This window comes from Oncorhynchus mykiss, chromosome 25, assembly GCF_057628025.1.
Source record: "Oncorhynchus mykiss isolate SJ-2025 chromosome 25, ASM5762802v1, whole genome shotgun sequence".
Classification (NCBI taxonomy): Eukaryota; Metazoa; Chordata; class Actinopteri; order Salmoniformes; family Salmonidae; genus Oncorhynchus; species Oncorhynchus mykiss.
Genome location: NC_143046.1, coordinates 26,359,272 through 26,385,000, shown reverse-complemented (window position 1 = coordinate 26,385,000; position 25,729 = coordinate 26,359,272). Strand labels below are relative to the sequence as shown.

The following is a 25,729-nucleotide window of genomic DNA, read 5'->3' as shown; positions in this document are numbered from 1 at the left end:
GCGTGTGACAGAGAACAACCCACTAGAGAGGTGGCCACCCCCACAGAGAAGCCAGCAGAACAGCCCACTTCAGCACCCAACAAAAGTCTCGACACCACAGCAGAACAGTCCACACCAGACCCTGAACATAGAGTCGACACCACAGCAGAACAGTCCACACCAGACCCTGACCATAGAGTCGAAATCACAGCAGAACAGACAAATGAAGAACCCCAAGCCCAGAGGCTCTCACCCCCTCTGAGCACCCCCCCTGTCAGCCACCCTGATAGCCCTTTTGACAACCCCCCCACACCCACTGAGGACAAACACAAGACACAGATTGTACTACTTATGGACTCAAATGGGAAATATATAGAAGAAAAAAAACTTTTTCCCAAACACAGTGTGTCTAAACTCTGGTGTCCAAACACCCAGCGTGCCCTCGACCTTCTGTCTGAGGCCAAACTAGGCTCACCCAGCCACATAATAATACACACAGGCACAAACGACCTGAGAGCACAGCAGGAAAGAGTGGCCACAGCACTGAAGAGAGTGATTGAAAAGGCTTCTTCTACTTTCCCCAACGCACAAGTGGTTATCTCCACCCTGCTACCACGAAAAGACTTCCACCCTGCCACAATACAGCGGGTAAATGCAAGTATTTCCCGTGACTGTGCCTCAAAACCAAACGTTTTCCTGGCCCACCACTCCACCCTGGACTTGAACAGCCTCTATGACCAGGTCCACCTCTACAAGGCAGCAGTGCCCACCTTTGCCCGAACTCTAAAGGACATCGCTCTCAAACGTATCCCCAACACTTCACACAGGAGCAACAGATCAATAGACACCCCATCCAGACCAGCGAGACACCCTCCCAGATCTGCAGGACCCCCCCCTGGACCTACACATAGAGGACCCACGCCAAGAGGAATTACATCCAGACCACAGTACACCCAGACACATCCACACCCCCACCCCAACCAATCAACACCCCCCCACGTCAACCATGCCCACACCCCATTTAGGCCCACTCAGGTCAGACCTATGCCACTCCTGCCCACCCCATGCACCCCACCCCCGCAAAGAGGGCCTCAACATGGAAGCCACACATACGCCCAGGTAGTGAGCGGGCAAACAGTCCCAACCCCCACTCTCACACTCGCCGAAGCCAATGGCATGTACCAGATGCTCAGCAGGCTCTGCTCACACTTACTGGCCTGAGGCCAAACCACGACCAACAACATTGGACACTCTATGGAACAAAAAGCCTTCACTATATTATCATGGAATATCCAAGGCCTGAGGTCATCTGCCTTTGGCCTAAAGAGCAGAAACCCGGACTTCACCAAAGAAATCGGTAATACAGACATTGTCATCCTGCAAGAAACCTGGTATAGAGGAGACGGACCCACTGGTTGCCCTCTAGGTTACAGAGAGCTGGTAGTCCCATCCACCAAACTACCAGGTGTGAAACAGGGAAGGGACTCAGGGGGTATGCTAATTTGGTATAGAGCAGACCTAACTCACTCCATTAAATTAATCAAAACAGGAACATTTTACATTTGGCTAGAAATTCAAAAGGAAATTATCCTAACAGAGAAAAATGTCCTCCTGTGTGCTACCTATATCCCCCCACTAGAATCCCCATATTTTAATGAAGACAGCTTCTCCATCCTGGAGGGGGAAATCAATCATTTCCAGGCCCAGGGACATGTACTAGTCTGTGGCGACCTAAATGCCAGAACCGGACAAGAACCTGACACCCTAAGCACACAGGGGGACAAACACCTGCCTGGAGGTGACAGCATTCCCTCCCACATATGCCCCCCTAGGCACAACTATGACAACATAACCAACAAAAACGGGTCACAACTCCTGCAGCTCTGTCGCACGCTGGGTATGTACATAGTCAACGGTAGGCTTCGAGGGGACTCCTATGGTAGGTACACCTATAGCTCATCTCTTGGCAGTAGTACTGTAGACTACTTTATCACCGACCTCAACCCAGAGTCTCTCAGAGCGTTCACAGTCAGCCCACTGACACCCCTATCAGACCACAGCAAAATCACAGTCTACTTAAACAGAGCAATAATCAATCATGAGGCATCAAAGCCAAAGGAACTGAGTAACATTAAGAAATGCTATAGATGGAAGGAATGCAGTTTGGAAACCTACCAAAAAACAATTAGGCAACAACAAATTCAATCCCTTTTAGACAATTTCCTGGGTAAAACGTTCCGCTGTAATAGTGAAGGTGTAAACTTGGCAGTAGAAAATCTTAACAGTATATTTGACCTCTCAGCTTCCCTATCAAATCTAAAAATCTCAAATAGAAAACCGAAGAAAATTAACAATAATGACAAATGGTTTGATGAAGAATGCAAAAATCTAAGAAAGAAATTGAGAAACCTGTCCAACCAAAAACATAGAGACCCGGAAAACCTGAGTCTACGCCTTCACTATGGTGAATCACTAAAACAATACAGAAATACACTACGGAAAAAGAAGGAACAGCATGTCAGAAATCAGCTCAATGCAATTGAAGAATCCATAGACTCTAACCACTTCTGGGAAAATTGGAAAACACTAAACAAACAACAACAAGAAGAATTATCTATCCAAAATGGAGATGTATGGGTAAACCACTTCTCCAATCTTTTTGGCTCTATAACAAAGAATAAAGAGCAAAAACATATACATGATCAAATACAGATCTTAGAATCATCTATTAAAGACTACCAGAACCCACTGGATACTCCAATTACATTGAATGAGTTACAGGACAAAATAAAAACCCTCCAACCCAAAAAGGCCTGTGGTGTTGATGGTATCCTCAATGAAATGATCAAATATACAGACAACAAATTCCAATTGGCTATACTAAAACTCTTTAACATCATACTTAGCTCTGGCATCTTCCCCAATATTTGGAACCAAGGACTGATCACCCCAATCCACAAAAGTGGAGACAAATTTGACCCCAATAACTACCGTGGAATATGTGTCAACAGTAACCTTGGGAAAATCCTCTGCATTATTATTAACAGCAGACTCGTACATTTCCTCAATGAAAACAATGTACTGAGCAAATGTCAAATTGGCTTTTTACCAAATTACCGTACAACAGACCACGTATTCACTCTGCACACCCTAATTGACAACCAAACAAACCAAAACAAAGGCAAAGTCTTCTCATGCTTTGTTGATTTCAAAAAAGCCTTCGACTCAATCTGGCATGAGGGTCTGCTATACAAACTGATGGAAAGTGGTGTTGGGGGTAAAACATACGACATTATAAAATCCATGTACACAAACAACAAGTGTGCGGTTAAAATTGGCAAAAAACACACACATTTCTTCACACAGGGTCGTGGGGTTAGACAGGGATGCAGTTTAAGCCCCACCCTCTTCAACATATATATCAACGAATTGGCGCGGGCACTAGAAAAGTCTGCAGCACCCGGCCTCCCCCTGCTAGAATCCGAAGTCAAATGTCTGCTGTTTGCCGATGATCTGGTGCTTCTGTCACCAACCAAGGAGGGCCTACAGCAGCACCTAGATCTTATGCACAGATTCTGTCAGACCTGGGCCCTGACAGTAAATCTCAGTAAGACCAAAATAATGGTGTTCCAAAAAAGGTCCAGTCACCAGGACCACAAATACAAATTCAATCTAGACACTGTTGCCCTAGAGCACACAAAAAACTATACATACCTTGGCCTAAACATCAGCGCCACAGGTAACTTCCACAAAGCTGTGAACGATCTGAGAGACAAGGCAAGAAGGGCATTCTATGCCATCAAAAGAAACATAAATTTCAACATACCAATTAGGATTTGGCTAAAAATACTTGAATCAGTCATAGAGCCCATTGCCCTTTATGGTTGTGAGGTCTGGGGTCCGCTCACCAACCAAGACTTCACAAAATGGGACAAACACCAAATTGAGACTCTGCACGCAGAATTCTGCAAAAATATCCTCCGTGTACAACGTAGAACACCAAATAATGCATGCAGAGCAGAATTAGGCCGATACTCACTAATTATCAAAATCCAGAAAAGAGCCGTTAAATTCTACAACCACCTAAAAGGAAGTGATTCACAAACCTTCCATAACAAAGCCATCACCTACAGAGAGATGAACCTGGAGAAGAGTCCCCTAAGCAAGCTGGTCCTGGGGCTCTGTTCACAAACACAAACACACCCTACAGAGCCCCAGGACAACAGCACAATTAGACCCAACCAAATCATGAGAAAACAAAAAGATAATTACTTGACACATTGGAAAGAATTAACAAAAAAACAGAGCAAACTAGAATGCTATTTGGCCCTAAACAGAGAGTACACAGCGGCAGAATACCTGACCACTGTGACTGACCCAAAATTAAGGAAAGCTTTGACTATGTACAGACTCAGTGAGCATAGCCTTGCTATTGAGAAAGGCCGCCGTAGGCAGACATGGCTCTCAAGAGAAGACAGGCTATGTGCTCACTGCCCACAAAATGAGGTGGAAACTGAGCTGCACTTCCTAACCTCCTGCCCAATGTATGACCATATTAGAGAGACATATTTCCCTCAGATTACACAGATCCACAAAGAATTCGAAAACAAATCCAAATTTGAAAAACTCCCATATCTACTGGGTGAAATTCCACAGTGTGCCATCACAGCAGCAAGATTTGTGACCTGTTGCCACGAGAAAAGGGCAACCAGTGAAGAACACACACCATTGTAAATACAACCCATATTTATGCTTATTTATTTTATCTTGTGTCCTTTAACCATTTGTACATTGTTAAAACACTGTATATATATATATATAATATGACATTTGTAATGTCTTTACTGTTTTGAAACCTCTGTATGTGTAATGTTTACTGTTAATTTTTGTTGTTTTTCACTTTATATTTTCACTTTGTATGTTGTCTACCTCACTTGCTTTGGCAATGTTAACACATGTTTCCCATGCAAATAAAGCCCTTGAATTGAATTGAATTGAAATTGAGAGGGGGAGAGGAGAGAGAGGTAGATAGAGAGGAGAGAGAGGTATATAGGGAGAAGGGAGAGAGGAGAGAGAGGTAGATAGGGAGAGGGGAGAGAAGAGAGAGAGGTAGATAGGGAGAGGGGAGAGAGGAGAGAGAGGTAGATAGGGAGAGGGGAGAGAGGAGAGAGAGGTAGATAGGGAGAGGGGAGAGAGGAGAGAGAGGTAGATAGGGAGAGGGGAGAGAGGAGAGAGAGGTAGATAGGGAGAGGGGAGAGAAGAGAGAGAGGTAGATGGGGAGAGGGGAGAGAGGAGAGAGGTAGATAGAGAGAGGGGAGAGAGTAGAGAGAGGTAGATAGAGAGAGGGGGAGATGAGAGAGAGGTAGATAGAGAGGGAGAGAGGAGAGAGAGGTAGATAGGGAGAGGGGAGAAAGGAGAGAGAGGTAGATAGGGAGAGGGGAGAGAAGAGAGAGAGGTAGATAGGGAGAGGGGAGAGAGGGGAGAGAGGTAGATAGAGATAAGGGTTGAGAGGAGGGAGGCAGGTAGGGAGGGAGAGAGGAGAGAGAGGTAGATAGAGAGAGGGGAGAAAGGAGAGAGAGGTAGATAGAGAGAGGGGAGAGAGGAGGGAGGCAGGAAAAGAGGGAGAGAGCACAGAGGGAGGGAGGTAGAGAGGGAGGGAGGTAGAGAGGGAGGGAGGGAGAGCAGAGGGAGGGAGGTAGAGAGGGAGGGAGGGAGAGCAGAGGGAGGGAGGTAGAGAGGAGAGGGAGAGAGAGCAGAGGGAGGGAGAGAGGGAGGGGGGAGAGCAGAGGGAGGGAGGTAGAGAGGGAGGGAGGGAGAGAGGGAGGGAGGGAGAGCAGAGGGAGGGAGGTAGAGAGGGAGGGAGAGCAGAGGGAGGGAGGTAGAGAGGGGAAAGAGGAGGGGGCAGGTAGAGAGGGAGAGAGGAGGGAGGGAGGTAGAGAGGGGAGAGAGCAGAGGGAGGAAAGTAAAGAGCGGAACGAGGAGGGGGCAGGTAGAGAGGGAGAGAGGAGGGAGGTAGAGAGGGAGAGAGGGAGAGAGGAGGGAGGGAGGTAGAGAGGGAGAGAGGAGGAAGGGAGGGAGGCAGGTAGAGAGGGAGAGCAGACAGAGGCAGATAAAGAGGGAGGGAGGTAGAGAGGGGAGAGAGGAGGGAGGCAGGTAGACAGGGAGGGAGGTAGAGAGGGGAGAGAGGAGGTAGGCAGGTAGAGAGGGAGAGAGGAGGGAGGGAAGTAGAGAGGGAGAGAGGAGGGAGGGAGGTAGAGAGGGAGAGAGGAGGGAGGGAGGTAGAGAGGGAGAGAGGAGGGAGGCAGGTAGAGAGGGAGAGAGGAGGGAGGGAGGTAGAGAGGGAGAGAGGAGGGAGGCAGGTAGAGAGGGAGAGAGGAGGGATGGAGGTAGAGAGGGAGATGGGAGGGAGGCAGGTAGAGAGGGAGAGCAGAGGGAGGCAGGTAGAGAGGGAGGGAGGTAGAGAGGGAGAGCAGAGGGAGGCAGGTAGAGAGGGAGGGAGAGCAGAGGGAGGTTGGCAGAAAGGGGAGAGAGGAGGGAGGCAGGTAGAGAGGGAGGGAGAGCAAAGGGAGGGAGGTAGAGAGGGGAGAGAGGAGGGGGGCAGGCAGAAAGGGAGGGAGGAGAGAGAGGGGAGAGTGGAGAGAGAGGTAGATAGAGAGGGAGAGAGGAGAGAGAGGTAGATTGGGAGAGGGGAGAAAGGAGAGAGATGTAGATAGGGAGAGGGGAGAGAAGAGAGAGAGGTAGATAGGGAGAGGGGAGAGAGGGGAGAGAGGTAGATAGAGATAAGGGTTGAGAGGAGGGAGGCAGGTAGGGAGGGAGAGAGGAGAGAGAGGTAGATAGAGAGAGGGGAGAAAGGAGAGAGAGGTAGATAGAGAGAGGGAGAGACGAGGGAGGCAGGAAAAGAGGGAGAGAGAGCAGAGGGAGGGAGGTAGAGAGGGAGGGAGGTAGAGAGGGAGGGAGGGAGAGCAGAGGGAGGGAGGTAGAGAGGGAGGGAGGGAGAGCAGAGGGAGGGAGGTAGAGAGGAGAGGGAGAGAGAGCAGAGGGAGGGAGAGAGGGAGGGGGGAGAGCAGAGGGAGGGAGGTAGAGAGGGAGGGAGGGAGAGAGGGAGGGAGGGAGGGAGAGCAGAGGGAGGGAGGTAGAGAGGGAGGGAGAGCAGAGGGAGGGAGGTAGAGAGGGGAAAGAGGAGGGGGCAGGTAGAGAGGGAGAGAGGAGGGAGGGAGGTAGAGAGGGGAGAGAGCAGAGGGAGGAAAGTAAAGAGCGGAACGAGGAGGGGGCAGGTAGAGAGGGAGAGAGGAGGGAGGTAGAGAGGGAGAGAGGGAGAGAGGAGGGAGGGAGGTAGAGAGGGAGAGAGGAGGGAGGGAGGGAGGCAGGTAGAGAGGGAGAGCAGACAGAGGCAGATAAAGAGGGAGGGAGGTAGAGAGGGGAGAGAGGAGGGAGGCAGGTAGACAGGGAGGGAGGTAGAGAGGGGAGAGAGGAGGTAGGCAGGTAGAGAGGGAGAGAGGAGGGAGGGAGGGAGAGAGGGAGAGAGGAGGGAGGCAGGTAGAGAGGGAGAGAGGAGGGAGGGAGGTAGAGAGGGAGAGAGGAGGGAGGGAGGTAGAGAGGGAGAGAGGAGGGAGGTAGGGAGGTAGAGAGGGAGAGAGGAGGGAGGGAGGTAGAGAGGGAGAGAGGAGGGAGTGAGGTAGAGAGGGAGAGAGGAGGGAGGCAGGTAGAGAGGGAGAGAGGAGGGATGGAGGTAGAGAGGGAGATGGGAGGGAGGCAGTAGAGAGGGAGAGCAGAGGGAGGCAGGTAGAGAGGGAGGGAGGTAGAGAGGGAGAGCAGAGGGAGGCAGGTAGAGAGGGAGGGAGAGCAGAGGGAGGTTGGCAGAGAGGGGAGAGAGGAGGGAGGCAGGTAGAGAGGGAGGGAGAGCAAAGGGAGGGAGGTAGAGAGGGGAGAGAGGAGGGGGGCAGGCAGAGAGGGAGGGAGGAGAGAGAGGTAGATAGAGAGAGGGGAGAAAGGAGGGAGGTCGGTAGAGAGGGAGGGAGAGCAGAGGGAGGGAGGTAGAGAGAGGAGAGAGGCAGGTAGGGAGGGAGAGAGGAGAGGGAGGGAGGTAGAGAGGAGGGAGAGCAGAGGGAGGGAGGTAGAGAGGAGGGAGAGCAGAGGGAGGGAAAGAGGAGAGAGAGGGGAGAGAGGGGGGAGGCAGGTAGAGAGGGAGCGCAGAGGGGGGAGGGAGAGAGGGAGGGAGAGCAGACGGAGGCAGGTAGAGAGGGAGAGAGGAGAGAGAGGTAGATAGAGAGGAGAGAAAGGTAGATAGAGAGAGGGGAGAGAGGAGGGAGGCAGGTAGGAGGGAGAGAGGAAGGAGGCAGGTAGAGAGGGAGAGAGGAGAGAGAAGTAGATAGAGAGAGGGGAGAGAGGAGAGAAAGGTAGATAGAGAGAGGGGAGAGAGGAGGGAGGCAGGTAGAGAAGGAGGGAGAGCAGAGGGAGGGAGGTAGAGAGTGGAGGAGAGAAGAGGGGGGAGGTAGAGGGGATGGAGAGAGAGTATGTAGAGAGATACTTGTTCAAATCCAAACAAACTATCCTGTCCTCAATTGACCAGCTGTGTCTTACCTGTCGATCATTGTTCCTGACCAGGTAGCCTTTATACCAGCCTGCAACCAGAGAAAACAGGGTACAGTCACAACACAGGGTACAGTCAAACACAGGATACAGACACATCACAGGGTACAGTCAAACACAGGACACAGTCACAACACAGGGTACAGTCACAACACAGGGTACAGTCACAACACAGGATACAGTCACAACACAGGGTACCAGTCACAACACAGGAGACAGTCACAACACAGGATACAGACACAACACAGGATACAGTCACAACACAGGATACAGACACAACATAGGATACAGTCACAACACAGGATACAGTCACAACACAGGATACAGACACAACATAGGATACAGTCACAACACAGGATACAGTCACAACACAGGATACAGACACATCACAGGATACAGTCACAACACAGGATACAGTCACAACACAGGATACAGACACAACATAGGATACAGTCACAACACAGGATACAGTCACAACACAGGATACAGACACAACATAGGATACAGTCACAACACAGGATTCAGTCACAACACAGGATACAGACACATCACAGGATACAGTCACAACACAGGATACAGTCACAACACAGGATACAGACACATCACAGGGTACAGTCACAACACAGGATACAGACACAACACAGGATACAGACACATCACAGGATACAGTCAAAACACAGGATACAGACACAACACAGGATACAGACACATCACAGGGTACAGTCACAACACAGGATACAGACACAACACAGGATACAGACACAACACAGGATACAGTCACAACACAGGATACAGTCACATCACAGGGTACAGTCACAACACAGGGTACAGTCACAACACAGGGTACAATCACAACACATGGTACAGTCAAACACAGGATACAGTCACAACACAGGGTAGAGTCACAAGACAGAATACAGTCACAACACAGAATAAAGTCACAACACAGGGTACAGTCACAACACAGGATACAGTCACAACACAGGGTACAGTCAAACACACGATACAGTCACAACACAGGGTACAGTCACAACACAGGATACAGACACATCACAGGGTACAGTCAAACACAGGATACTGTCACAACACAGGGTATAGCCACAACACAGGGTACAGTCAAACACAGGATACAGACACATCACAGGGTACAGTCAAACACAGGGTAGAGTCACAACACAGGGTAGAGTCACAAGACAGAATGTAGTCACAACACAGAATAAAGTCACAACACAGGGTACAGTCACAACAATGGATACAGTCACAACACAGGGTAGAGTCACAAGACAGAATATAGTCACAACACAGGATACAATCACAACACAGGGTATAGTCACAGAACAGCATACAGTCAAAACACATGATACAGTCAAAACACAGGATAAAGTCACACCACAGGATACAGTCACAACAGGATACAGTCACAAGACAGAATACAGTCACAACACAGGATACAGTCACAGAACAGCATACAGTCAAAACACATGATACAGTCACAACACAGGGTACAGTCACAACACAGGGTACAGTCACAACACAGGGTACAGTCACAACACAGGATACAGTCACAACACAGGGTACAGTCACAACACAGGGTACAGTCACAACACAGGGTACAGTCACAACACAGGATACAGTCACAACACAGGATACAGTCACAACACAGGGTACAGTCACAACACAGGGTACAGTCACAACACAGGATACAGTCACAACACAGGGTACAGTCACAACACAGGATACAGTCACAACACAGGATACAGTCACAACACAGGGTACAGTCACAACACAGGGTACAGTCACAACACAGGGTACAGTCACAACACAGGATACAGTCACAACACAGGATACAGTCACAACACAGGATACAGTCACAACACAGGGTACAGTCACAACACAGGATACAGTCACAACACAGGGTACAGTCACAACACAGGATACAGTCACAACACTGGATACAGTCACAACACAGGATACAGTCACAACACAGGGTACAGTCACAACACAGGGTACAGTCACAATACAGGGTACAGTCACAACACAGGATACAGTCACAACACAGGATACAGTCACAACACAGGGTACAGTCACAACACAGGGTACAGTCACAACACAGGGTACAGTCACAACATAGGACAATGTCTGTGCTGCCATCCTGTTAGAAGATAACAGATTATTTTATTACAATGGTTAAATTGGATTTTCATTGTGTTCAATGGTGTTATTTGCCCCCTAGTGGAGCTTTCTGGAAGAGTCACAACACAGGATACAGTCACAACACAGGGTACAGTCACAACACACGGTACAGTCACAACACAGGGTACAGTCACAACACAGGATACAGTCACAACACAGGGTACAGTCACAACACAGGATACAGTCACAACACAGGATACAGTCACAACACAGGGTACAGTCACAACACAGGATACAGTCACAACACAGGGTACAGTCACAACACAGGGTACAGTCACAACACACGATACAGTCACAACACAGGATACAGACACATCACAGGGTACAGTCACAACACAGGATACAGTCACAACACAGGGTACAGTCACAACACAGGGTACAGTCACAACACAGGGTACAGTCACAACACAGGATACAGTCACAACACAGGATACAGTCACAACACAGGCTACAGTCACAACACAGGGTACAGTCACAGGACAGGATACAGTCACAACACAGGGTACAGTCACAACATACCACATCATTCTCAGTTTCCATTCCACATTAATACCAGTTTCCAGTCCCAGTTTAAATCTCATTTTCCATTCCACATTATACTCAGTTGCAATCCCACATTATTCAGAGTTTACATCCAGATATTATTCCCAGTTTATATCCAGAAATTATTCGCAGTTTACATCCCAGTTTACATCGCCAGTTTACATCCCACATTATTCCCAGTTTATATTCCAGTTTACATTCCCAGTTTACATCCCAGTTTACATCGCCAGTTTACATCGCCAGTTTACATCCCACATTATTCCCAGTTTATATTCCAGTTTACATTCACAGTTTACATCCCGCAATAGACCTAGTTTCCATCCCATGTTATACCCAGGTACCATCACACAATATTCCAAGTTTTCATCGCACATTGTTCTCGGGTTACATCCCACATTATTCCCAGTTTACATTCAGACATTATTCCCAGTTTAAATCCCACATTATTCTCAGTTTCCATACCACATTATTTTCAGTTTCCATCCCACATTATTCCCAGTGTACATTCAGACATTATTCCTGGTTTACATCCCACAATTTCCCAGTTTCCATCCTACATTATTCCCAGTTAAAATCCCACATATTATTCTCAGTTTCCATCCCACAGTGTTCTCAGGTTACATCCCACATTATTCCCAGTTTACATCCCACATTGTTCTCAGGTTAAATCCCACAGTAATCTCAGTTTCCATACCACATTATTCACAGTTTACATTCCACATTGTTCTCAGCTTAAATCCCACATTATTCTCAGTTTACATTCTACATTGTTCTCAGGTTAAATCCCACATTATTCTCAGTTTCCATACCACATTATTCCCAGTTTACATTCCACATTGTTCTCAGGTTAAATCCCACATTATTCTCAGTATACATCCCACATTATTCCCAGTTTACATTCCACATCATTCCCAGTTTACATCCCACATTATTCTCAGTTTCCATACCACATTATTCCCAGTATACATCCCACATTATTCCCAGTTTACATACCACATTATTCTCAGTTTACATACCACATTATTCCCAGTATACATCCCACATTATTCCCAGTATACATCCCACATTATTCCCAGTATACATCCCACATTATTCCCAGTATACATTCCACATTATTCTCAGTTTCCATACAACATTATTCCTAGTATACATCCTACATTATTCCCAGTTTACATCCCACATTATTCTCAGTTTACATCCCACATTATTGTCAGTTTCCATACCACATTATTCCCAGTTTACATCCCACATTATTGTCAGTTTACATCCCACATTATTCCCAGTATACATCCCACATTATTCTCAGTTTACATCCCACATTATTGTCAGTTTCCATACCACATTATTCCCAGTTTACATCCCACATTATTGTCAGTTTACATCCCACATTATTCCCAGTATACATCCCACATTATTGTCAGTTTACATCCCACATTATTCTCAGTTTCCATACCACATTATTCCCAGTATACATCCCACATTATTCTCAGCTTCCATACCACATTATTCCCAGTTTACATCCCACATTATTGTCAGTTTCCATACCACATTATTCTCAGTTCCCATACCACATTATTCTCAGTTTACATCCCACATTATTCCCAGTTTACATCCCACATTATTGTCAGTTTACATCCCACATTATTGTCAGTTTACATCCCACATTATTCCCAGTTTACATCCCACATTATTGTCAGTTTACATCCCACATTATTCCCAGTATACATCCCACATTATTGTCAGTTTACATCCCACATTATTCCCAGTATACATCCCACATTATTGTCAGTTTACATCCCACATTATTCCCAGTATACATCCCACATTATTCCCAGTTTACATCCCACATTATTGTCAGTTTCCATACCACATTATTCTCAGTTTACATCCCACATTATTCTCAGTTTACATCCCACATTATTCCCAGTATACATTCCACATTATTCTCAGTTTCCATACCACATTATTCCCAGTTTACATTCCACATTGTTCTCAGGTTAAATCCCACATTATTCTCAGTATACATCCCACATTGTTCTCAGGTTAAATCCCACATTATTCACAGTTTACATCCCACATTATTCCCAGTTTACATTCCACATCATTCCCAGTTTACATTCAGACATTATTCCCAGTTTAAATCCCATATTATTCTCAGTTTCCATACCACATTATTTTCAGTTTCCATCCCACATTATTCCCAGTGTACATTCAGACATTATTCCCAGTTTAAATCCCATATTATTATCAGTTTCCATGCCACATTATTCCCAGTGTACATTCAGACATTATTCCCAGTTTAAATCCCACATTATTATCAGTTTCCATACCACATTATTCCCAGTTTACATTCTACATTATTTCCAGTGTACATTCAGACATTATTCCTGGTTTACATCCCACAATTTCCCCAGTTTCCATCCTACATTATTCCCAGTTTAAATCCCACATTATTCTCAGTTTCCATCCCACATTATTCCCAGTTCACATCCCACATTATTCTCAGTTTCCATCCTACATTATTCCCAGTTTAAATCCCACATTATACCCAGTTTCCATCCCACATTATTCCCAGTTTACATTCCCCATTATTCCCAGTTTACATCCCACATTATTCTCAGTTTCCATACCACATTATTCCCAGTATACATTCCACATTATTCCCAGTTTACATCCCACATTATACCCAGTTTCCATCCCACATTATTCCCAGTTTACATTCCACATTATTCCCAGTTTACATCCCACATTATTCTCAGTTTCCATACCACATTATTCCCAGTATACATCCCACATTATTCCCAGTTTACATACCACATTATTCTCAGTGTACATACCACATTATTCCCAGTATACATCCCACATTATTCCCAGTATACATCCCACATTATTCCCAGTATACATCCCACATTATTCCCAGTATACATTCCACATTATTCTCAGTTTCCATACCACATTATTCCTAGTATACATCCTACATTATTCCCAGTTTACATCCCACATTATTCTCAGTTTACATCCCACATTATTGTCAGTTTCCATATCACATTATTCCCAGTTTACATCCCACATTATTGTCAGTTTACATCCCACATTATTCCCAGTATACATCCCACATTATTCTCAGTTTACATCCCACATTATTGTCAGTTTCCATCCCACATTATTCCCAGTTTACATCCCACATTATTGTCACTTTACATCCCACATTATTCCCAGTATACATCCCACATTATTGTCAGTTTACATCCCACATTATTCTCAGTTTCCATACCACATTATTCTCAGTTTCCATACCACATTATTCTCAGTTTACATCCCACATTATTCCCAGTTTACATCCCACATTATTGTCAGTTTACATCCCACATTATTGTCAGTTTACATCCCACATTATTCCCAGTTTACATCCCACATTATTGTCAGTTTACATCCCACATTATTCCCAGTATACATCCCACATTATTGTCAGTTTACATCCCACATTATTCCCAGTATACATCCCACATTATTGTCAGTTTACATCCCACATTATTCCCAGTATACATCCCACATTATTCCCAGTTTAAATCCCACATTATTATCAGTTTCCATACCACATTATTCCCAGTTTACATTCTACATTATTTCCAGTGTACATTCAGACATTATTCCTGGTTTACATCCCACAATTTCCCCAGTTTCCATCCTACATTATTCCCAGTTTAAATCCCACATTATTCTCAGTTTCCATCCCACATTATTCCCAGTTCACATCCCACATTATTCTCAGTTTCCATCCTACATTATTCCCAGTTTAAATCCCACATTATACCCAGTTTCCATCCCACATTATTCCCAGTTTACATTCCCCATTATTCCCAGTTTACATCCCACATTATTCTCAGTTTCCATACCACATTATTCCCAGTATACATCCCACATTATTCCCAGTTTACATCCCACATTATACCCAGTTTCCATCCCACATTATTCCCAGTTTACATTCCACATTATTCCCAGTTTACATCCCACATTATTCTCAGTTTCCATACCACATTATTCCCAGTATACATCCCACATTATTCCCAGTTTACATACCACATTATTCTCAGTTTACATACCACATTATTCCCAGTATACATCCCACATTATTCCCAGTATATCCCACATTATTCCCAGTATACATCCCACATTATTCCCAGTATACATTCCACATTATTCTCAGTTTCCATACCACATTATTCCTAGTATACATCCTACATTATTCCCAGTTTACATTCCACATCATTCCCAGTTTACATCCCACATTATTCTCAGTTTCCATACCACATTATTCCCAGTATACATCCCACATTATTCCCAGTTTACATACCACATTATTCTCAGTTTACATACCACATTATTCCCAGTATACATCCCACATTATTCCCAGTATACATCCCACATTATTCCCAGTATACATCCCACATTATTCCCAGTATACATTCCACATTATTCTCAGTTTCCATACAACATTATTCCTAGTATACATCCTACATTATTCCCAGTTTACATCCCACATTATTCTCAGTTTACATCCCACATTATTGTCAGTTTCCATACCACATTATTCCCAGTTTACATCCCACATTATTGTCAGTTTACATCCCACATTATTCCCAGTATACATCCCACATTATTCTCAGTTTACATCCCACATTATTGTCAGTTTCCATACCACATTATTCCCAGTTTACATCCCACATTATTGTCAGTTTACATCCCACATTATTCCCAGTATACATCCCACATTATTGTCAGTTTACATCCCACATTATTCTCAGTTTCCATACCACATTATTCCCAGTATACATCCCACATTATTCTCAGCTTCCATACCACATTATTCCCAGTTTACATCCCACATTATTGTCAGTTTCCATACCACATTATTCTCAGTTCCCATACCACATTATTCTCAGTTTACATCCCACATTATTCCCAGTTTACATCCCACATTATTGTCAGTTTACATCCCACATTATTGTCAGTTTACATCCCACATTATTCCCAGTTTACATCCCACATTATTGTCAGTTTACATCCCACATTATTCCCAGTATACATCCCACATTATTGTCAGTTTACATCCCACATTATTCCCAGTATACATCCCACATTATTGTCAGTTTACATCCCACATTATTCCCAGTATACATCCCACATTATTCCCAGTTTACATCCCACATTATTGTCAGTTTCCATACCACATTATTCTCAGTTTACATCCCACATTATTCTCAGTTTACATCCCACATTATTCCCAGTATACATTCCACATTATTCTCAGTTTCCATACCACATTATTCCCAGTTTACATTCCACATTGTTCTCAGGTTAAATCCCACATTATTCTCAGTATACATCCCACATTGTTCTCAGGTTAAATCCCACATTATTCACAGTTTACATCCCACATTATTCCCAGTTTACATTCCACATCATTCCCAGTTTACATTCAGACATTATTCCCAGTTTAAATCCCATATTATTCTCAGTTTCCATACCACATTATTTTCAGTTTCCATCCCACATTATTCCCAGTGTACATTCAGACATTATTCCCAGTTTAAATCCCATATTATTATCAGTTTCCATGCCACATTATTCCCAGTGTACATTCAGACATTATTCCCAGTTTAAATCCCACATTATTATCAGTTTCCATACCACATTATTCCCAGTTTACATTCTACATTATTTCCAGTGTACATTCAGACATTATTCCTGGTTTACATCCCACAATTTCCCCAGTTTCCATCCTACATGATTCCCAGTTTAAATCCCACATTATTCTCAGTTTCCATCCCACATTATTCCCAGTTCACATCCCACATTATTCTCAGTTTCCATCCTACATTATTCCCAGTTTAAATCCCACATTATACCCAGTTTCCATCCCACATTATTCCCAGTTTACATTCCCCATTATTCCCAGTTTACATCCCACATTATTCTCAGTTTCCATACCACATTATTCCCAGTATACATTCCACATTATTCCCAGTTTACATCCCACATTATACCCAGTTTCCATCCCACATTATTCCCAGTTTACATTCCACATTATTCCCAGTTTACATCCCACATTATTCTCAGTTTCCATACCACATTATTCCCAGTATACATCCCACATTATTCCCAGTTTACATACCACATTATTCTCAGTTTACATACCACATTATTCCCAGTATACATCCCACATTATTCCCAGTATACATCCCACATTATTCCCAGTATACATCCCACATTATTCCCAGTATACATTCCACATTATTCTCAGTTTCCATACCACATTATTCCTAGTATACATCCTACATTATTCCCAGTTTACATCCCACATTATTCTCAGTTTACATCCCACATTATTGTCAGTTTCCATACCACATTATTCCCAGTTTACATCCCACATTATTGTCAGTTTACATCCCACATTATTCCCAGTATACATCCCACATTATTCTCAGTTTACATCCCACATTATTGTCAGTTTCCATCCCACATTATTCCCAGTTTACATCCCACATTATTGTCACTTTACATCCCACATTATTCCCAGTATACATCCCACATTATTGTCAGTTTACATCCCACATTATTCTCAGTTTCCATACAACATTATTCCCAGTATACATCCCACATTATTCTCAGTTTCCATACCACATTATTCCCAGTTTACATCCCACATTATTGTCAGTTTACATCCCACATTATTCTCAGTTTCCATACCACATTATTCTCAGTTTCCATACCACATTATTCTCAGTTTACATCCCACATTATTCCCAGTTTACATCCCACATTATTGTCAGTTTACATCCCACATTATTGTCAGTTTACATCCCACATTATTCCCAGTTTACATCCCACATTATTGTCAGTTTACATCCCACATTATTCCCAGTATACATCCCACATTATTGTCAGTTTACATCCCACATTATTCCCAGTATACATCCCACATTATTGTCAGTTTACATCCCACATTATTCCCAGTATACATCCCACATTATTCCCAGTTTAAATCCCACATTATTATCAGTTTCCATACCACATTATTCCCAGTTTACATTCTACATTATTTCCAGTGTACATTCAGACATTATTCCTGGTTTACATCCCACAATTTCCCCAGTTTCCATCCTACATTATTCCCAGTTTAAATCCCACATTATTCTCAGTTTCCATCCCACATTATTCCCAGTTCACATCCCACATTATTCTCAGTTTCCATCCTACATTATTCCCAGTTTAAATCCCACATTATACCCAGTTTCCATCCCACATTATTCCCAGTTTACATTCCCCATTATTCCCAGTTTACATCCCACATTATTCTCAGTTTCCATACCACATTATTCCCAGTATACATCCCACATTATTCCCAGTTTACATCCCACATTATACCCAGTTTCCATCCCACATTATTCCCAGTTTACATTCCACATTATTCCCAGTTTACATCCCACATTATTCTCAGTTTCCATACCACATTATTCCCAGTATACATCCCACATTATTCCCAGTTTACATACCACATTATTCTCAGTTTACATACCACATTATTCCCAGTATACATCCCACATTATTCCCAGTATATCCCACATTATTCCCAGTATACATCCCACATTATTCCCAGTATACATTCCACATTATTCTCAGTTTCCATACCACATTATTCCTAGTATACATCCTACATTATTCCCAGTTTACATCCCACATTATTCTCAGTTTACATCCCACATTATTGTCAGTTTCCATACCACATTATTCCCAGTTTACATCCCACATTATTGTCAGTTTACATCCCACATTATTCCCAGTATACATCCCACATTATTCTCAGTTTACATCCCACATTATTGTCAGTTTCCATCCCACATTATTCCCAGTTTACATCCCACATTATTGTCAGTTTACATCCCACATTATTCCCAGTATACATCCCACATTATTGTCAGTTTACATCCCACATTATTCTCAGTTTCCATACCACATTATTCCCAGTATACATCCCACATTATTCTCAGTTTCCATACCTCATTATTCCCAGTTTACATCCCACATTATTGTCAGTTTACATCCCACATTATTCTCAGTTTCCAAACCACATTATTCTCAGTTTCCATACCACATTATTCTCAGTTTACATCCCACATTATTCCCAGTTTACATCCCACATTATTGTCAGTTTACATCCCACATTATTGTCAGTTTACATCCCACATTATTCCCAGTTTACATCCCACATTATTGTCAGTTTACATCCCACATTATTCCCAGTATACATCCCACATTATTGTCAGTTTACATCCCACATTATTCCCAGTATACATCCCACATTATTGTCAGTTTACATCCCACATTATTCCCAGTATACATCCCACATTATTCCCAGTTTACATCCCACATTATTGTCAGTTTCCATACCACATTATTCTCAGTTTACATCCCACATTATTCTCAGTTTACATCCCACATTATTCCCAGTATACATTCCACATTATTCTCAGTTTCCATACCACATTATTCCCAGTATACATCCCACATTATTCCCAGTTTACATCCCACATTATTCCCAGTATACATCCCACATTATTCTCAGTTTACATCCCACATTATTGTCAGTTTCCATACCACAATATTCCCAGTTTCCATCCCACATTATTGTCAGTTTACATCCCTCATTATTCCCAGTATACATCCCACATTATTGTCAGTTTACATCCCACATTATTCTCAGTTTCCATACCACATTATTCCCAGTATACATCCCACATTATTCTCAGTTTCCATACCACATTATTCCCAGTTTACATCCCACATTATTGTCAGTTTACATCCCACATTATTCTCAGTTTCCATACCACATTATTCTCAGTTTCCATACCACATTATTCTCAGTTTACATCCCACATTATTCCCAGTTTACATCCCACATTATTCTCAGTTTACATCCCACATTATTGTCAGTTTACATCCCACATTATTCCCAGTATACATCCCACATTATTGTCAGTTTACATCCCACATTATTCCCAGTATACATCCCACATTATTCCCAGTTTACATCCCACATTATTGTCAGTTTCCATACCACATTATTCCCAGTTTACATCCCACATTATTCTCAGTTTACATCCCACATTATTCTCAGTTTACATCCCACATTATTCCCAGTTTCCATACCACATTATTCCCAGTTTACATCCCACATTATTGTCAGTTTACATCCCACATTATTCCCAGTATACATCCCACATTATTCTCAGTTTACATCCCACATTATTGTCAGTTTCCATCCCACATTATTCCCAGTTTACATCCCACATTATTGTCAGTTTACATCCCACATTATTCCCAGTATACATCCCACATTATTGTCAGTTTACATCCCACATTATTCTCAGTTTCCATACCACATTATTCCCAGTATACATCCCACATTATTCTCAGTTTCCATACCACATTATTCCAAGTTTACATCCCACATTATTGTCAGTTTACATCCCACATTATTCTCAGTTTCCATACCACATTATTCTCAGTTTCCATACCACATTATTCCCAGTATACATCCCACATTATTGTCAGTTTACATCCCACATTATTCTCAGTTTCCATACCACATTATTCCCAGTATACATCCCACATTATCCTCAGTTTCCATACCACATTATTCCCAGTTTACATCCCACATTATTCCCAGTATACATCCCACATTATTGTCAGTTTACATCCCACATTATTCCCAGTATACATCCCACATTATTGTCAGTTTACATCCCACATTATTCTCAGTTTACATCCCACATTATTCCCAGTTTCCATACCACATTATTCCCAGTTTACATCCCACATTATTGTCAGTTTACATCCCACATTATTCCCAGTATACATCCCACATTATTCTCAGTTTACATCCCACATTATTGTCAGTTTCCATCCCACATTATTCCCAGTTTACATCCCACATTATTGTCAGTTTACATCCCACATTATTCCCAGTATACATCCCACATTATTGTCAGTTTACATCCCACATTATTCTCAGTTTCCATACCACATTATTCCCAGTATACATCCCACATTATTCTCAGTTTCCATACCACATTATTCCCAGTTTACATCCCACATTATTGTCAGTTTACATCCCACATTATTCTCAGTTTCCATACCACATTATTCTCAGTTTCCATACCACATTATTCTCAGTTTACATCCCACATTATTCCCAGTTTACATCCCACATTATTGTCAGTTTACATCCCACATTATTGTCAGTTTACATCCCACATTATTCCCAGTTTACATCCCACATTATTGTCAGTTTACATCCCACATTATTCCCAGTATACATCCCACATTATTGTCAGTTTACATCCCACATTATTCCCAGTATACATCCCACATTATTGTCAGTTTACATCCCACATTATTCCCAGTATACATCCCACATTATTCCCAGTTTACATCCCACATTATTGTCAGTTTCCATACCACATTATTCTCAGTTTACATCCCACATTATTCTCAGTTTACATCCCACATTATTCCCAGTATACATTCCACATTATTCTCAGTTTCCATACCACATTATTCCCAGTATACATCCCACATTATTCCCAGTTTACATCCCACATTATTCCCAGTATACATCCCACATTATTCTCAGTTTACATCCCACATTATTGTCAGTTTCCATACCACATTATTCCCAGTTTACATCCCACATTATTGTCAGTTTACATCCCTCATTATTCCCAGTATACATCCCACATTATTGTCAGTTTACATCCCACATTATTCTCAGTTTCCATACCACATTATTCCCAGTATACATCCCACATTATTCTCAGTTTCCATACCACATTATTCCCAGTTTACATCCCACATTATTGTCAGTTTACATCCCACATTATTCTCAGTTTCCATACCACATTATTCTCAGTTTCCATACCACATTATTCTCAGTTTACATCCCACATTATTCCCAGTTTACATCCCACATTATTCTCAGTTTACATCCCACAATATTGTCAGTTTACATCCCACATTATTCCCAGTTTACATCCCACATTATTGTCAGTTTACATCCCACATTATTCCCAGTATACATCCCACATTATTGTCAGTTTACATCCCACATTATTCCCAGTATACATCCCACATTATTGTCAGTTTACATCCCACATTATTCCCAGTATACATCCCACATTATTCCCAGTTTACATCCCACATTATTGTCAGTTTCCATACCACATTATTCCCAGTTTACATCCCACATTATTCTCAGTTTACATCCCACATTATTCTCAGTTTACATCCCACATTATTCCCAGTTTACATACCACATTATTCCCAGTTTACATCCCACATTATTCCCAGTTTACATTCCACATTTTTCCCGGTAAAACCAGTACATTCCCAGTCAGCTCCCTTACCATCGCAGGTCTCCTGGATGTGGACCGTGTCCCCAATCTCCAGAGACAGCTGCTTCTCTCCAAGGCCAATGAAATTCCACATTACTAGGGGAGACACAGAGAGACGAGAGGGTCATACAGTGTACTGCAGAGAGAGACCCTAAAACAGAGAGAACATAACAGAAACCTATTCATTACCTTTTGTTTTCACCCTTAAGCCCAAGAAAACACTCATACTTTATTGTTCAGGGGAGGGAGAGGATAGTATGTTGTTTTTTTTTGCTTGTTGGGGGGCGAGGTCTTTTCACTATTATTATGAGATTTATACATGCTTGTTCCTCATGTTTAGATTAGATAAAGAAAAAAATGATATATGTTTGTACAACAGAGGAGGCTGGTGGGGGGAGCTATAGGAGGATGGGAATGGAATAAATGGAACTGAGTCAAACCTATGGCTTCATGTTTGATCCATTTATACCATTCCAGACATTACAATGAGCCCGTCCTCCTATAGCTCCTCCCACCAGCCTCCACTGTTGCACAACTATGTCAAGAATTGTGTGACCTCTTTCTATGTCCAATATCTATGTATATCTATATGTATGTATATATATATCTTGTTTATCAGTAATACTATGGTTGTACACTGTGTTTTCTAGGTCTGTGTACACATGATGTTAGAAACACTGCTGTGCTGTTGCTGTATTTATGAAACCTCATGCTACTTCCTCCCTCCTGCACTTCCTGTGTTTTCAATCTAACACGATCACAATGATACATGTTACTTTTTATATTCAATATTATTTTGCATATTGCGTCAGGGTTGAGCTATATCAAACACTCTGCTCTTTAAGGGCAAACGGGTCAATCAAGAGATTACCCATGATAAGGACAAAGCCGGAACATCTTCCCCTTCTCACGTCATCAGTTTCTAATACATGTAGAACTACTGCAGCAACTAGAAACCCTGCTCTGAAGAGGAATATGTTTCTGAAAAGTGACAGTGATAGAATCAGTCTTTCTGATTAGGAAAGGTACGCGAGTTGAACCACTGCCATCATGTGTGAAGTGATTCCTGACAGCCATGTCATGAAGTCTGATTCAGCCATTTTGTTTCTCTCGACACAGAGGTCTATCAGTGATCTCTACCTCATGACTGTGCAGACATAGTCACACTGTCAGAGTCATACTGCTAGAGTCTGTTAGCTGACACCCGCCCACATCCTGTCATGGAGAAAGCAAGGGCGAAGGGCCATCACCCTTCTGCAAACACACACACACACATGGAGGCCTACACAGGTGAGCATGGATTACTTACCTACGCCATACCGCTCTGTGGTGGTCCTCATCCAAGGAGCCATGACTGCTTCTCTTTCCCCTCTCTCTCTCTCTCTCTCTTTGGGTGTCTGAGATACGTTTTCCACTCTACCTCTCACTTCTGCATTTTGTTCTGTATATGAAAGCAGAGAGCTCCTCCCCCTCTCCTTCCTTCCTCTTCTCTTTCTCCTTTCTTCGTCTCTTCACAGCTCTCACAGGGGAACTGTCGTTAGTTGTGTAGCTGTTCACTGACTGTAACTCTGCATCTGACCTCAGTCTGAACAATGAACCTGTTCTCAACGAGTCATGGCTGTTCAAATGTAAGTGAGGCAGTGGTTTAGTCTAAAGTCACAAATTATCTTATTCACTTCTTGGCCGCCTATCTGGAATAAAATGTTCAAATGCACTCTGAATGAATCTGAATAATAGACCTGTTATGTTTGATATAAGACAACACAACAGACTTGACAATCTGTTTCTGACCTTGAACTGCTCTCGTAAAAATCCCAGCTCTTCTTATTGCTCCCCTGATGGTCGGACCAGACAGATGTAACCAGCCCTGCATCTAAAGAAGCTTCTGCCATTCTACTAACTGTGGATGTAACCTACTACTAAATCATTCACTCAATATGAGTGATGGAGATGTAAAATTGATGTGTAGTTGCCATACTTATCCAATAGAGGGTGGTAGACATCACATTTGACAAGAGGTCAAGTTATAGACTAGTTGCACAGAACAAGCAAACTTTTGCTTTTCAGAAAACACGTGAGAACTCGATACCTATAAATAAATGATAAACAAACTATGGTCAAATTGACTTCTGTAGAAAGCACCCAATTTAATTGAAGTGACTACTCTCGTCCACAGCATGCATCCTTGGTCCATTACACCCCAGTTGCTGTGGAAACAGTATGGACAGAGAAGAGAAGACCTCATCGTTCTAATGAACAGACGGGAAACCACAATGGAACAAACAAAGAGACTGTGTGTGTGTGTGCGTGTGTGTGTGTGTGTGTGTGTGTGTGTGTGTGTGTGTGTGTGTGTGTGTGTGTGTGTGTGTGTGTGTGTGTGTGTGTGTGTGTGTGTGTGTGTGTGTGTGTGTGTGATACGTTATCACCTTGACCTAAAAATAGGAGTGAGGCAAAAACCTTGTGACTCAAGAAGAAAAGAGCATGGAGTTGGAGCATGGAGGTGTGTGGCGCCAGGTGGGTCTGGAGAGATGGAGGGAAACAGGTGGGTCTGGAGAGATGTAGGGAAACAGGTGGGTCTGGAGAGAGGGAGGGAAACAGGTGGGTCTGGAGAGAGGGAGGGAAACAGGTGGGTCTGGAGAGAGGGAGGGAAACAGGTGGGTGTGGATAGAGAGTGAGAGGCTGAGAGGCAGGGAGGGAGGGAGGGGGAAAGGTGGGTGTGGATAGAGGCTGAGAGGCTGAGAGGGAGGGAGACAGGTGGGTGTGGATAGAGGCTGAGAGGCAGAGAGGGAGAGAGGGAGGGGGACAGGTGGGTGTGGAGAGAGGCAGAGAGGCAGAGAGGGAGAGAGGGAGGGAGACAGGTGGGTGTGGAGAGAGGCAGAGAGGCAGAGAGGGAGAGAGAGGGAGAGAGACAGGTGGGTGTGGTGAGAGAGAGAGAGAGAGGCAGAGAGGGAGAGAGAGAGAGAGGCAGAGAG

General features: G+C 43.3%; 1 protein-coding gene across 2 annotated transcripts in view; it reads right to left on the bottom strand.

Moving 5' to 3' along the window:
• Positions 1-24,696, bottom strand: part of dock2 (dedicator of cytokinesis 2) — a 145,662-nt gene extending 120,966 nt beyond the window's left edge. Inside the window, exons 1-3 of one of the 2 annotated variants that reach the window (XM_036969569.2) lie at positions 24,067-24,696; positions 22,770-22,853; positions 8,560-8,600 (exon numbers count right to left, since the gene is read on the bottom strand). In XM_036969569.2, coding sequence (XP_036825464.1) covers positions 8,560-8,600; positions 22,770-22,853; positions 24,067-24,109 — 168 coding nt within the window. In that variant the 5' untranslated portion in view covers positions 24,110-24,696. The remainder of the gene's footprint in view (positions 1-8,559; positions 8,601-22,769; positions 22,854-24,066) is intronic. The other variant, XM_036969568.2, reaches the window with a different exon arrangement.
• Positions 24,697-25,729: the final 1,033 nt, after the last annotated feature.